Source organism: Hyaena hyaena, unplaced genomic scaffold (assembly GCF_003009895.1).
Source record: "Hyaena hyaena isolate Hyena2069 unplaced genomic scaffold, ASM300989v1 scaffold_69, whole genome shotgun sequence".
Lineage (NCBI taxonomy): Eukaryota > Metazoa > Chordata > Mammalia > Carnivora > Hyaenidae > Hyaena > Hyaena hyaena.
This window is the reverse complement of record NW_024080702.1, coordinates 2,966,468-2,978,664: the sequence shown is the minus strand read 5'-3', so window position 1 is coordinate 2,978,664 and position 12,197 is coordinate 2,966,468. Positions and strand designations below refer to the sequence as shown.

The following is a 12,197-nucleotide window of genomic DNA, read 5'->3' as shown; positions in this document are numbered from 1 at the left end:
TCAGAGGAGAAAAGAGGCCCATCGCTTCCTGCCTGGGGACACCTTTTCAGTCAGAGGACATGCTGGTCCAGGAGACGCAGGCTGGTATCGCCCACCAAGCGCCACCCAGACCCGGCACCCGGACTTCCAGGGCTCCGGCAACCCCAGTCCTGATACGAACATCCGGGTATCTCGCTAACAGCTGTGCCCTGGGCCCACAGGACCTTGGCAAGCTGGCGTTACTGACTGGGCACCTTGCCTCCAGCGACCACACAGGAACCTGGGGTGGTGGCTACCAGCCCCGTCATCAGTGTCGGAAAACCCAGACTGGAAAACTGATGGCAAAGTCATGCTATGCTGTGTGCCAATCTGTGACTCTCAGGCTCCTCTCATGCAGAGTGAACACGCACGCACAGAATTAGGGTCATGCTCTATAGATATTTTCCCATGTGCTTTAAAGATTAACAAAATACCATTTTCATTTTCTAGGCCTCAGTGGGGTCTGGCGTCCCTGAGGGCCGCGGCTCTTCAGCTGCACGATAACTTAGTTCGCCCTCTGCCTGCCACACGGCACATGCTCGTTTCCGGCCTCATGACTTACACAGAGTGAAACGTGGGGTATGCACTTCTGTGCATCTGCGATTTATCCCTGTGGCGGAAACCTCTGGAGTGAAAGTCCTCGATAAACAGGTACCTGCAGGGAGAGAACGGGCTGGCCACGTGACAGCGGTTTCCACAGTAATGGAGCTGAGCGGCCCGGCTCATACAGGTAGCCCTACGCCAGGGCCTGAGGACAAAACCGGCCAGGGCCCATCAGCAGTACGTTCTGAGTCCCGCACTCCGGTGAGATATTAGCACAAATGCACGCCCAGAAGTCCTGTGGCTATCTCTCCGGGGGCACGGGAGGTCCATTTTTAATGGCTGGTGCGAGTCAAAAAATGGCATTTTAGTGATGCCCTGGTTTTCCCTTCTCCTTATAGCCAAACAACTTAAAGCTTTCTTCAGAAGGAACCCAACATCCAGGATCTATTGGGCTTTGTTTGTTATGAGGGGGTTAGAGAAGGTGCAACATCCGTACGTGGTGAGAACACGCACACTCCCCTCGCCCGTCTCTGCCACCACTCTGTCTGCCTCTTCTGCTGCTCCTCACCATCTTCCCTCGAAACTTCTGCAAGCCTCCTGAGGGCCCCCCAGATCCCTCTGGTCTCCCCACTCTCATACCATCTGGCCCCTGTGACCCAAACCTGCCCAGCATGTCTGACCACGTAGAGACCTTCCCAAGCTGCAGACGAGGCCCGAACACACCGATATTTAGTGCTCTCCTTAGTGCTGCTCTTCAAAGCACTTCTGCGGCTCCGTGTCCTGCTCCCTACGAGCGCCAGGGAGCTCCCTCTGCTCCAAGGACTCTCAGCCACCCCTGTCCTACACGAACTCTTCCCTCTAATCGTGAGCTCCTTCCTTCCCATGAGCTTGCTCACGCTCATCGCTGCTGGGAAGCCTGGCCACTGTGTGTGCTCCAGGCGCCCGTCAGGGGAGGACACGCCAAGGCCACACGCTCAATCCAGGACAGCTTCTCTCCACTCGGATTCTTACAGATGGCGTGACGGTGGACCACCTCTCCGGACCCAGGTGACCCCCCACATCCTCCTCCCTGCCCAGCCCCCAGAGGAGTGATGGAAGGGAGATGCTTACCTTCTCACCCTTCTCTCCATGGACAAAAGGCCCTCTGCCCTAGAAAAGGAAAGCAGGAAGCAAAGGTTTACTAGAGAGCATCTCCATGCACGATGTCACACGTGCCATCAGCACCCCAGGGTCTGAAAGGGTCAGACGCTTTCCCATCAGCCCTGCCAAGAAGCTTCCAAAAGAGATACTAACCGAGTGTTGATTCCCGTGGGTATTACCCCATTTAATTTTTCCAACAACTCAATATCCTAGGACCACTATTTTTTCCCTCGTGAACTTTATGGAGATATAATCCACCTGCTGTGTAATTCACCTACGTGAAGTGTACACATCAATAGTTCTTAGTGTATTTACAGAGCTATGCCACAACCACCACGATCAACGTTAGGACGTTTTCATCAGCGGAGAAAGAATTCCACACCCACTGGAGGTCACTTGTCATGTCCCCCACCCCCCTGGCCTGGGCAAACACAAATCTATTTCATCTCTGTAGACTGGCTTCCTCTAGACACTTCCTATACATGCAAATACATGACATGTGGGTTACACCCGCCTTCACAGCCAGTGACTTCTCAGCAAAGTGTCCTCAGGGTCCATCCGTGCCGTAACGTGGCGATACTCCAATTTACTGCTGAATAACATGCCACTGGGTGAGTGCATCACACGGCTTATTTATCCAGCCATCACATGATGAACATCTGGGTTGTTCCTACTTTTGGCTTTTTTATGAATAATGCTTCTGTGAGCATTTGTGCACAGGGTTTGTATGAGCATATGTCTTCTTTTCTTTTGAATATAGATCTCCGAGTGGGACTGCTGAGTCACAAGGCAGTTCTGTTTAACCGTTTAAGGATGGCCAGACTGCTTTCCAAAGCAGCTGCGCCATTTTGGACCAGCAATGTCATGAGGGTCCCAACTTCTCCATCGTCCTTGCTCCTGTGTGTATCAGTAAGGAGGCACTGAGATCTCCCACCATCACCACTGAGTTACCCATTTCTCCCTTTCTTTCTGCCACTTGTTGCTTCAGAAAATCTGGACTCTTGTTAGATGCGCATGTGTTTACAACTGTCATCTATGTTTGAAAGACCGACACTTTTATCATGATCAAACATCCCCCTTTATTTCTATTAATTTCGGGGTTTAAAGTCTATTTTGTCTGATGTGAGCATGGTCACTCCCAATTTGTATGTTTTCTATTTTCAGGATATGTATTTTCCATCCTTTTACTTTCTTTTTTTCCCTAACGTTTATTTATTTTTGAGACAGAGAGAGACAGAGCATGAGCTGGGGAGGGGCAGAGAGAGAGGGAGGCAGAATCTGAAGCAGCTCCAGGTCCTGAGCTGTCAGCACAGAGCCCGATGCGGGGCTCGAACCCACAGACTGCGAGATCATGACTTGAGCTGAAGTCGGACGCTCAACCAACTGAGCCACCCAGGCGACCCCCCCATCCTTTCACTTTCAACCTCTTTGCACCTTTGAATCTCAAGTGTGTCTGCTGTAGTCAGGACAGAGCCGGGTCTTGTTTTCACGTCCGGCGGGAAAATGTAGCATGATTACTGATACACAGTAAAACCCTAGATTGTGAGTAACCTGTTCCGCAAGATGAGCAAACATTTCTAACAAATGGTCACTTGACAACCAAGCGATGTCTTGCAACACGAGTAGTACGTGATGCCGAATGTCACATGATCACAACTGAGCCAATGGTTCTTGAAATTTGCTTTGATATACAAGTGCTTTGGATTATGAGCATGTTTCCGGAACAACTATGCTCACAAACCAAGGTTTCAATGCAGTTGGCTTTCCATGTGCCACCTTACTTTTCATTTCTGTCTCCTACCATTTTGTTGTCTCTTTATTCCTCTTTTACTTTTTTCTTTTTTGACATTAAGTATTTTTTAGTAACATCTTAATACATTTAATACCACTTTCACTATATATTTTTGTTTTATTTCTTAGAGGTTGCTCTCGGGCGTACAGGACACATCTACCTTACCGCGATCTACTTCAGATCTCTACTACTTCCGGTGAGGTTTATAAACACACTGCTCCCTACACGGCTGTAGTCCCTCCTCCCCAGATCATGTGCCATCGTCCCCACACCTGTTGGCTAAATGCCCAATTGGACACTGTCATCCCACTGCACTCTGGCCTCTGTGATTCCTGAAGGTCTGTCAGCGAATGTTCTTACTGGGCTTTCTTTGTACACATTAACTCGTTTCCTTCTCTTGCTGCTTCCAAAAGTTTCTCAGGGCCCTGGGTGGCTTAGTCGCTTGAGCAGCCGACTCGATTTCAGCTCAGGTGATGATCTCACGGTTTGTGAGATCAAGCCCCGAGTCAAGCTCTGAGCTAAAAGTGCTGAGCCTGTTTGGGATCCTCTCTCTCCCTCTCTCTCAATCTGTTTTTCCCTCTTTGTCTCTAAATAAACATTTTTAAAACATTTTGCTCTTAGCATTTTTCCTACAATCTTTCTGAAAATGGGTCTCTTTGTGTTTATGTTGATCTAAGTTCACAGAGCTTCTTGAACAGGTAGATTACTGCTTTTCACCATAATTGGGATTTTTTTCACCATTATTTCTCTGAATACACTTTCTGCTCCCTTACGTGCATTCTGGTGCACTCCTAGGCTCTTTGTTTTCCTCCTGTTTCTCTCTAGTCTCCAGATTACATGATCACGATTGATCTGTTTGCAAGAAAACGTCGGCTCTTCCTGCATCCAGTTCAGACCTACTGTGGAGTCGCTCTACTGACTGCCCTTTTCAGTTCAGTTCCAATTTTCATCTTTAGAATTTCCATTTCGTTCTTCTTTTTAGCCATTTCTATCTCTTTACTTAGATTCTGGATTTGATGCGAGGCTGTCATAATACCCGCCTTTCCTTCTTTAAGAATGATTTCCCTTTGGGGCACTTGGGTGGCTCAGTTGGTTGAGCATCCGACTCGATTTCAGCTCAGGCCATGATCCCAGGGTTGTGAGTTCAAGCCCCATGGTGGGCTCTGCACAGAGAGTGACGGAGCCTGCTTGGGATTCTCTCTCTCCCCGTCTCTCTCTGCCCCTCCCCTGCTCATGCGCTCTATCTTTATCTCCCAAAATGAACAAATAAACTTTACATAAGAGAATAATTCTCCCTTGCTCATTGACTCTCCCTGTGATGACTACTTTGTTCATCTGACACCTATGCCCTGTCGCAGGCACATACCGAATCGGTGTGTCTTTCTGGGCCACAGGGATATCCTGGAGGCTCACACATAGTTCCATGTGGATGTGAGGAAATAGGGGCCCGTCAGAAAGGGGAGGCGAGGGGAAAACCAGGTGTGGTTTCCTCGTGGAGGAAAGAGCAGGTGCGCCAGTGAGAAGTGGCTGGAGACTCCCGGCTGCTGATCTGGGCACACAGAATCAGGCGGGGGGTGCGGGTGCAGGATGGGGCTGGGGCGCAGCTGGGCCACCCCCATGGGCCTCCCGCGGCCTGGAGAGTGGCTCAGACCCCTTTCCAAGGGCAGCGTGGGGCTCGGCGTCCTCCTCCCACTAGGTGCTCAGTGCATTCTGGCCGCATGCTCGCTGCGGGGAGGGCCCGCGCCTCCCACACCAGCCCCGTACTCACCATGTCACCTTTTTCTCCCTTGGGTCCAGGAGCACCAGCCAGCCCAGCGGCTCCCGTGTCTCCCTGTGGGGTGGAAACCAGAGGGGAGCACTGGGTCAGGCCCCCCAGGCAGGGCACCCCCTGCCCACTGCCCACTCGGCCCCAACTCCCTGCAGCGGCTGATTTCCTCGCTGTACAATGAGGCGGAGCTTCCCGCCCCCAGAGAGGGAGGAAGCGTCTAAAGAGTTTCCCCAACCTCTTAATTCCAGAACTAAGGACATCTCGAGAAAGGGAGTGGGTGAAAACATCACATGTTTGTTCTGGGAACGGCCCCGCCCCCAAAGGGGAGTGAGAAGCCCGGGGTTCAAAGCCCTGCTCTGTTGCTGAACATGAGAGCATCATTACTCTTTGGGCCTCGGGCTCCTCCTCTGTGAAATGGGCATGCAGTCATGAGCTCACACAAGACTGAAAGCATGAAGGTACTTTGAAAACTGCCAGAGGCCAGCCAGGGTCCCCTGATGATGCCATCTGTATGCCCAGTCTGTGCTCACAGGTCCTGAGCCCTCACAGCTGTCCCCGAAGACAGGGAGGGCAGGCGGAGGAGGAAACAGTGTTTGCAGGGAAGACAATTCACCGAGGGCCGAGTGTGGGGCTGGGGCCACCTCCTACTGTACCAGCAGCCAATCCGTGATGGGCTCGGTGCCCAGCACAGGAGCCCTCGATTTCCTGCTTTTCTCCTCGCTTGGTACGCAGTTTCACCTGTGCCCACACCCACCTCCCACTTCACACCCTAAGCTAGTTTGCTTATGCCGTTCCCTTGGCCTGTCATGCCCTTCCCCTGCCTTCTTTACCCCGAGAAGCTCCTATGCATCCTGCTGGACCCGTGGGCCCTCCACCCTGGCTCTGCCCACAGGCGATCCCAGGCACACCTCTGTCGCGGACTTGTGGGCTCTCGGGACGGGGCCCTCATTCACTGTAACATCCTGCACTAGAATGGGCCTCGGCACCTGGGGTCACCAGGCCATGACTTCTGCATGTGGGTGAAGGGGGCCACTGGGACCCACGGCCGTTTCCTCAGAGTCTCAACCTCGGCCGGGGACAATGTGACCGGTGAGGCTGAAGCACCGGGACAGCGAATCGGCTCCGAGGGACCCTCGCTCATCTCTAGGTGGCTGTGCCCGAGTCCCTCCCTCGTCTCCCCTCCCCCTGCCTTGTCTCCCTGCTCAGGTCCCAGCCCAGCCCTGGGGCTGTTCAACCACAGCACAGTCACTCCATAAAGAAGCACACTGTTCCAGACACTCTCCACTTCTACCCCCCACCCCTGCCCCAGACACCTCTGCTCCGTTTCTTTCATCTGACAGCAGAGGGGTTGAGCTTACAGCCAGGTGGGCCCCAGTGAGGCATAAACCCTGTGCTCCTCCTCACAAGGACCACCTGGCACCCTGGGCTGTCCCGAGCTGCTCTCCTTTGGCACCAGGGAGGGGACTGGAGTGTGTGTGTGTGTGTGTGTGTGTGTGTGTGTGTGTGTGTGTGTGTGAGTGTACACCGGGGAGGGGACTGGAGCGGGTGTGTGTGTGTGTGTGTGTGTGTGTGTGTGTGACTGTGCTCCCCAGCCCAGCAGAGTCAGGGGAGAAAGAAGGGAGGGAAAGAATGAGGGATAGAGAGGGACAGAAGGGGGGGGGCATCATCTCTGGGTGTTTCCACGCAGCCCCTCAAACAACAGACCAGGTAACGGCCACCGGGTAACACTGAGCTCTTCCGCCTGCCCGTGTGCCCACGGCAGTTAGCAGCTCTGGGTCTGAGCTTCCTGAGACCAGACAACCATGAGAGAAGATGCCCTGTCCAGCTCTACCAGGAAGGGGTAGAGACCCAGAGGCTGCTGCATGACTTAGGAGGAGGTGCCCATGGGGAGGCACTGGGCTTTGAGCAACTCATGAGTTTGGACAATTCATGCAAAAAAACAGTGTCATGCAACTTGCAGAAAAATGTAACAGGCCAATCTAAACAGACTCGGACAAGCCCAACCCTGGGGTTTCTGGAATACAGAAGCCTAAAAGTACTGACACAGAATTAACTGACCACAGAGAGGTGAGGCCATTGGAGCAAATGGGATCAGAGCCAGGACTTTCTAAGCCCCCTCTTCTCACTCAGGTTTTCAGACTGAGACACAGAGGTACCAGAATCCACGCCACCTGCCCGATCCTTCTATCTGAACCAGTGCGGAAGCAAACACTGCAGGGCCATCATCTAACACACTGCCTTCGTGTCTACGTACAGAGCACAGCAAAGGCTTAGCCAGGCCCCAAATTGCCCCTGCGCAGCACCCATACTGACCTTTGGGCCGGGAAGTCCCACGGGGCCATGAGAGCCCTTCTCACCCTAAAGGAAGAAGGACAAAAGAAACCAGTGAGGCTCTGGTGAATTTCCCACCGTCTGTCCTCTCTAGTTGTTTATCTCTCCACATGCTCCCAGACCAGTCCCTGAGTGATCCACCTGTGACCAGCCAGCTGGACAAGGTTCCCTGGGGCCCAGAGCCCCAGATCTCGAGCTCAAACTACATGGGATACTTTGGCATCACCTGTATGTAGCCATGAGTGGAATACAGACAGCGACAAATAAGATGGCGCCCCACAGGCTATGTTTACCGCAGCAATGCCACCACTTCAGCTAAAAAGTATCGTGTGGCCCGCTAATGGTTCCTATAGTTATTATTCACCAAAATACCAAAACAATACATGTCTGTAGTCTAACTCTAAACATCATTCACTTTCTATAATATATGCAATTTGTTGGGGTGACTGATGGCTCAACTGATTAAGTGTCCGACTCTTAATTTCAGTTCAGGTCATGATCTCACAGTTTGTGAGACTGAACCCTGTGTAAGGCTCCACACTCCATCCACAAGCATGGAGCCTGCTTGGGATTCTCTTTCTCGCTCCATCTCTGCCCCTCCTCCCCCCACTCATTCTCACTCTCTGGCTCGCTCTCTCTGTCTCAAAATGAAGCAAAATTAAAAGTAAATAAAATAAACTGTATTTGCATAAAATATTACTACATTAAAAATTCGGATCTGATAAGTTGTGGGTGCATGTAAATATTGCCACAGTAAAAGCAAACAGAACACGATTCGTACAATGGTACGTGTGTAAATCTCATGACGTTAATATAAAGAAAGGGACACCATATCCACTTACATTTACATGTGTAACACCCATCTCTAAAAATGCAAACACTGTGTACTTGGCTACTTCAGGAACACGTTTGTTTTAAATGCATTCACAGGTGCCATCTGCACGTGCACGAGGGAAGTAATTTTTGGTGTGTTTGACCTCACACAGCGCCCATGAGAATGCCTGATACACAGTTCATATGCACCATGCTTGCTTCTGGAGACGCAAACACGGACCCAAAAGGCATGTTGACTTAGGTGAGGAATGGACATGTTCTGTAAACGGAATCAAAGCCTCAAACTGCTGGAAGCCAAGTCTGCCAATGGTCAGAGTTCTGCCTCCAGCAGAGAACGCTCAGACCTCCTTGGCCCCGTGCACCCTATCTTCTAAGGAATTGAAGATGGCGATCCGGAAGCCACGCCTATTTAATGAGGTGGCTGTTGAAGCTCTTCCATGCGGCCTCTTCTCGGGGGAGGGAGAAGAGGGCCCCCTCCCACCACCTGTGTTGGGAAGCAGCCTGGTGGTGAGCTCCCCGGGCTGGGCGCACCTCGGCGCTCCTGAGTGCTGGAGCATGCCGGAGCACTTCGAAGAACCATGCACCGTGTGTCTTAAAACCTCAGTGCTCAGCACAGAGTGGGCGCTTACTGTTTACTGTCAAAAATAAGACATGGTTGAGTGAATCCGGGAATGGATTATGGGTGATGCCGCCAGAACTGGAAGCTGAGAACTTGTAAGGTGATTGATAATCTTGAAGAGGAAGACCTTGTCCTGCGGCAAGAGACGGTATGCTCCTTTATCCCTCCCTCCCAGCTGTCCAGCCACATCATCCTTCACCCCCTGATCCACTTGTCCGTCAGTTCAACCACTATATAATAAAGTCAGGCTACATACATCAGTGGCTGAAAATACAGACATGTCAAGATTGAATCTCTGCCATCTGAAACCTACCTGATGGAAGTAAAAACAGGTGGGTGTTTCTAACCCGAATGTGATCATTGTTAGGGTACACGGAAGTACACGGAGAGGAATGGCTCATAGGGTCTTGGAAATAGCAGGTGCCGAATGGGTACATGGTGGATGATGGAAGGAAGGGAGGGAAGGCTAGAGGGAGGGAGAAGGGAATTCACATAGATGACAACGTGCTCAGAAAGGATGACCTGGGGACATCTAGAGAGAAGACCAGGTATGAGCCAGACAAGGGGGGGTCCATGCAAATGCCAGAAGACAAGAATGGTCATGACCGCTGCAAGGCTTCAGCAGTTCTCGGTGTGCTGGAAACTGGGAGAGCAGAGTGGTGAGAGACGGGGCTAGAAGGGCCGCAGGGCACCTGCCTCGGCCACACACCGGGGGGAAGGGGGGAAGAGGGGAAGGGGAGGGGAGAAGGGGGGAAGGGGAGGGGAGAAGGGGGGGAGGGGAGGGGAGAAGGGAGACCCCAGTCTTCCCTCCCACAGGTCTGTGCCAGGAACCACAGGGGCCCCAGCGAGGCATGTTCAGGGCACAGCCTGGCTCGGGGGAAAAGCCCGGACTGGGCAGAACCGGCTTTGGCCGCCCTCCCCGGCACGGTCTGTGTGCAGCCGCTGGTCACCCAAACCTCACAACGTGGTAGCCTCTCGCTTGGGGTTCTTAATCAAAAGCCAGGGCCAGGGGAGGGGCGGCTGTCCAGCCCTGGGTGCTCGCCCTGGCTCCCTGCCCGATGTCTCCCGTCGTAACCCAGCAGGCACCGGGCCGAGGTGCCTCCACGTTCACCCACAGCTCAGAAAAAGCCTCGGCTCATGGCAAGGCCAAGCTGGCTCTTTCGGCACGTCGGGCCAGCGACCGACAGCCTCACCTGATGAGAGCTGCTGGGGGCTCCCTGTCTCCCCAGGTCTGGCTCTCTGGGGAGAAAGAAGGGAGGGAAGGTGTGATGGGGAACAGGAGGGGAGGGAGAGACGGAGGGAGTCTGCCTGTCAGGACACGTGTACTGAAAGGGTGTCTATTCCAGCGAACTTGGCCATGAGTTCACACTTCTTTCTGTCTGACTCGCCCCTGCAAAGTCACTGAGCACCTCAGGGACGCTGGCCCCGAGCTGGGAGGGCAGATGCAGGCTGTGGGGCGAGGCCCTGGGCTATGGGTCCAGCAGAACCTTCCGGGACCTTCCCCAGCACAGGGCTGCTTTTTATCCTCCTTGGGTGTTTGTTAAGTCTTTCTGCTCAAATGGTGGAAAACATTGGCTTTTTGTTTTGGTTTGTTTTTGTTTTTGTTCTATCTTATCAAAAAGGCCTCTGGTCTACAGAAAAACAGAAGAGATGAAGGCCTTGGGCACTCGATGAGACCTTTAATCCAGGCTAGTGGACGGTGCTGTTCCTAGAAGCACTCTGTTTGTAAATCAGAAACAAAGTAGACCAGCCGCTACTTATATGCTGCCTACTCCGAGCCTCATTCGCAAACCAGATCTGGTTTGATTACTTGCATGTGAGTGGAGAAGGTACCAGCAGGGATACAGTAGCTCCAGGAAAACCTTACCGTGTCTGAAGGCTCCCTTCCTCATGAGCTGGGTCACCAAGGAACAAGAAGGGCTCTCCAGCCTGTGAGTCCCCCAGCACCTGGGGCCACCCGCCCTGGCCGACCTCGTGCATGATGGGAAATTCCCACCTCCACGGTTGCTCCTGGTGAGCACCTTGTCCCGCTCAGCTCGGGGGCTCCAGGCTGGGGGCTGAGGGTCAGCTGGGGAGGGTACCTTTTCTCCAGCCGGGCAGGAGCAGTTGATGGTCTTCAAAAACCCGATCTGTTCACTGCCGGCGGTGGGAGGTCGTGGGGGTGGGGGTGACGGCTCCGTCAGTACGGTCACCTGGCACTGAAAGGAAATCCCAGTGAGTTAGAAACTGGCTTTTGACTCAGCACAGTGCCCCGGCAGGGGTGTGGGCGACGGGAGCCAGGAACCCGGGGGGCCTGAGTCTGAGCAGTGGGGGGAGGTCGGGTCATGTCTGGCTGCAGGTCCCGGGCTCCTGAGGCCTTGGAGTCAGAAGGGCCTGGGCCAACCTGCTCTCGTCACTGGCCACGTCATTGGCCTCTCAGCTGCAGGAACTGCTAACCCCTCTGAGCCTCAGTGTTATGCTCTGCAGAATGGGCTAAGGGGGTGTCATCTTGATGCGGTGAGGAGGAGTCAGTGGGACAGCGCGGTGCCTCACCCCCAGCAGCTGCTTGGTAATGTCTTATTTCCCTGTCACCAGCATTCCTCCTTCCTGTTCTCATAGACCCTTACCTACCTCATTCTCTTCCCCCAGGCCAGAGTCAGGTCCACGTGACTCTGAACCCCGAGCGCTGGGGGCATCCACCACCACGTCCAGGGCACAGGGCCCACGGAGCACCGTGCGTGGGTTTCACCCCTCAGCCCTGGGAAGCAGGCTCTGTCACTAAGCCCACCCTCCAAGCAGCCTCGGGACTGGGGCTTGTTAAAGAGGTTGGAGAGGGAGAGAGCCCTGAAAGGGGGCAGAAGTAGAGAGGTCCTGGGGGGGGGGGGGCTAACCTGCCTGTAGGGTCAGGGGGAGAATTCTGGTCCTGCCTGCAAGCTGCTGCCGCCTCTGCCAACCAGCCCTGGGCCCCGCCCTCCGCTGAGCACGGGTCAGTCCCTCCACGGCCAAGCTGCCAGCCTGTGTCTCTCCTCCCTGCAGCTGGGCCCCACCACTGGGCCTGCAGCCTGGGGGTGCTCACTGAGGCCAGGACCACAGCAGCCCCGGGGGGCTTGCCTGACCCCCAACCCACACCTCGGGTGCCCAGGAAACAGAACCGTTTCAGGCCACATTCCGAC

At 53.7% G+C, this 12,197-nt stretch overlaps 1 protein-coding gene across 1 annotated transcript in view; it reads right to left on the bottom strand.

Moving 5' to 3' along the window:
* The window catches only part of LOC120232338 (collagen alpha-1(XXII) chain), a 334,176-nt gene that overhangs the window by 173,565 nt on the left and 148,414 nt on the right, over positions 1–12,197 (bottom strand). Inside the window, exons 9-12 of the mRNA XM_039232993.1 lie at positions 11,127–11,243; positions 7,575–7,619; positions 5,262–5,324; positions 1,672–1,710 (exon numbers count right to left, since the gene is read on the bottom strand). Coding sequence (XP_039088924.1) covers positions 1,672–1,710; positions 5,262–5,324; positions 7,575–7,619; positions 11,127–11,243 — 264 coding nt within the window. The remainder of the gene's footprint in view (positions 1–1,671; positions 1,711–5,261; positions 5,325–7,574; positions 7,620–11,126; positions 11,244–12,197) is intronic.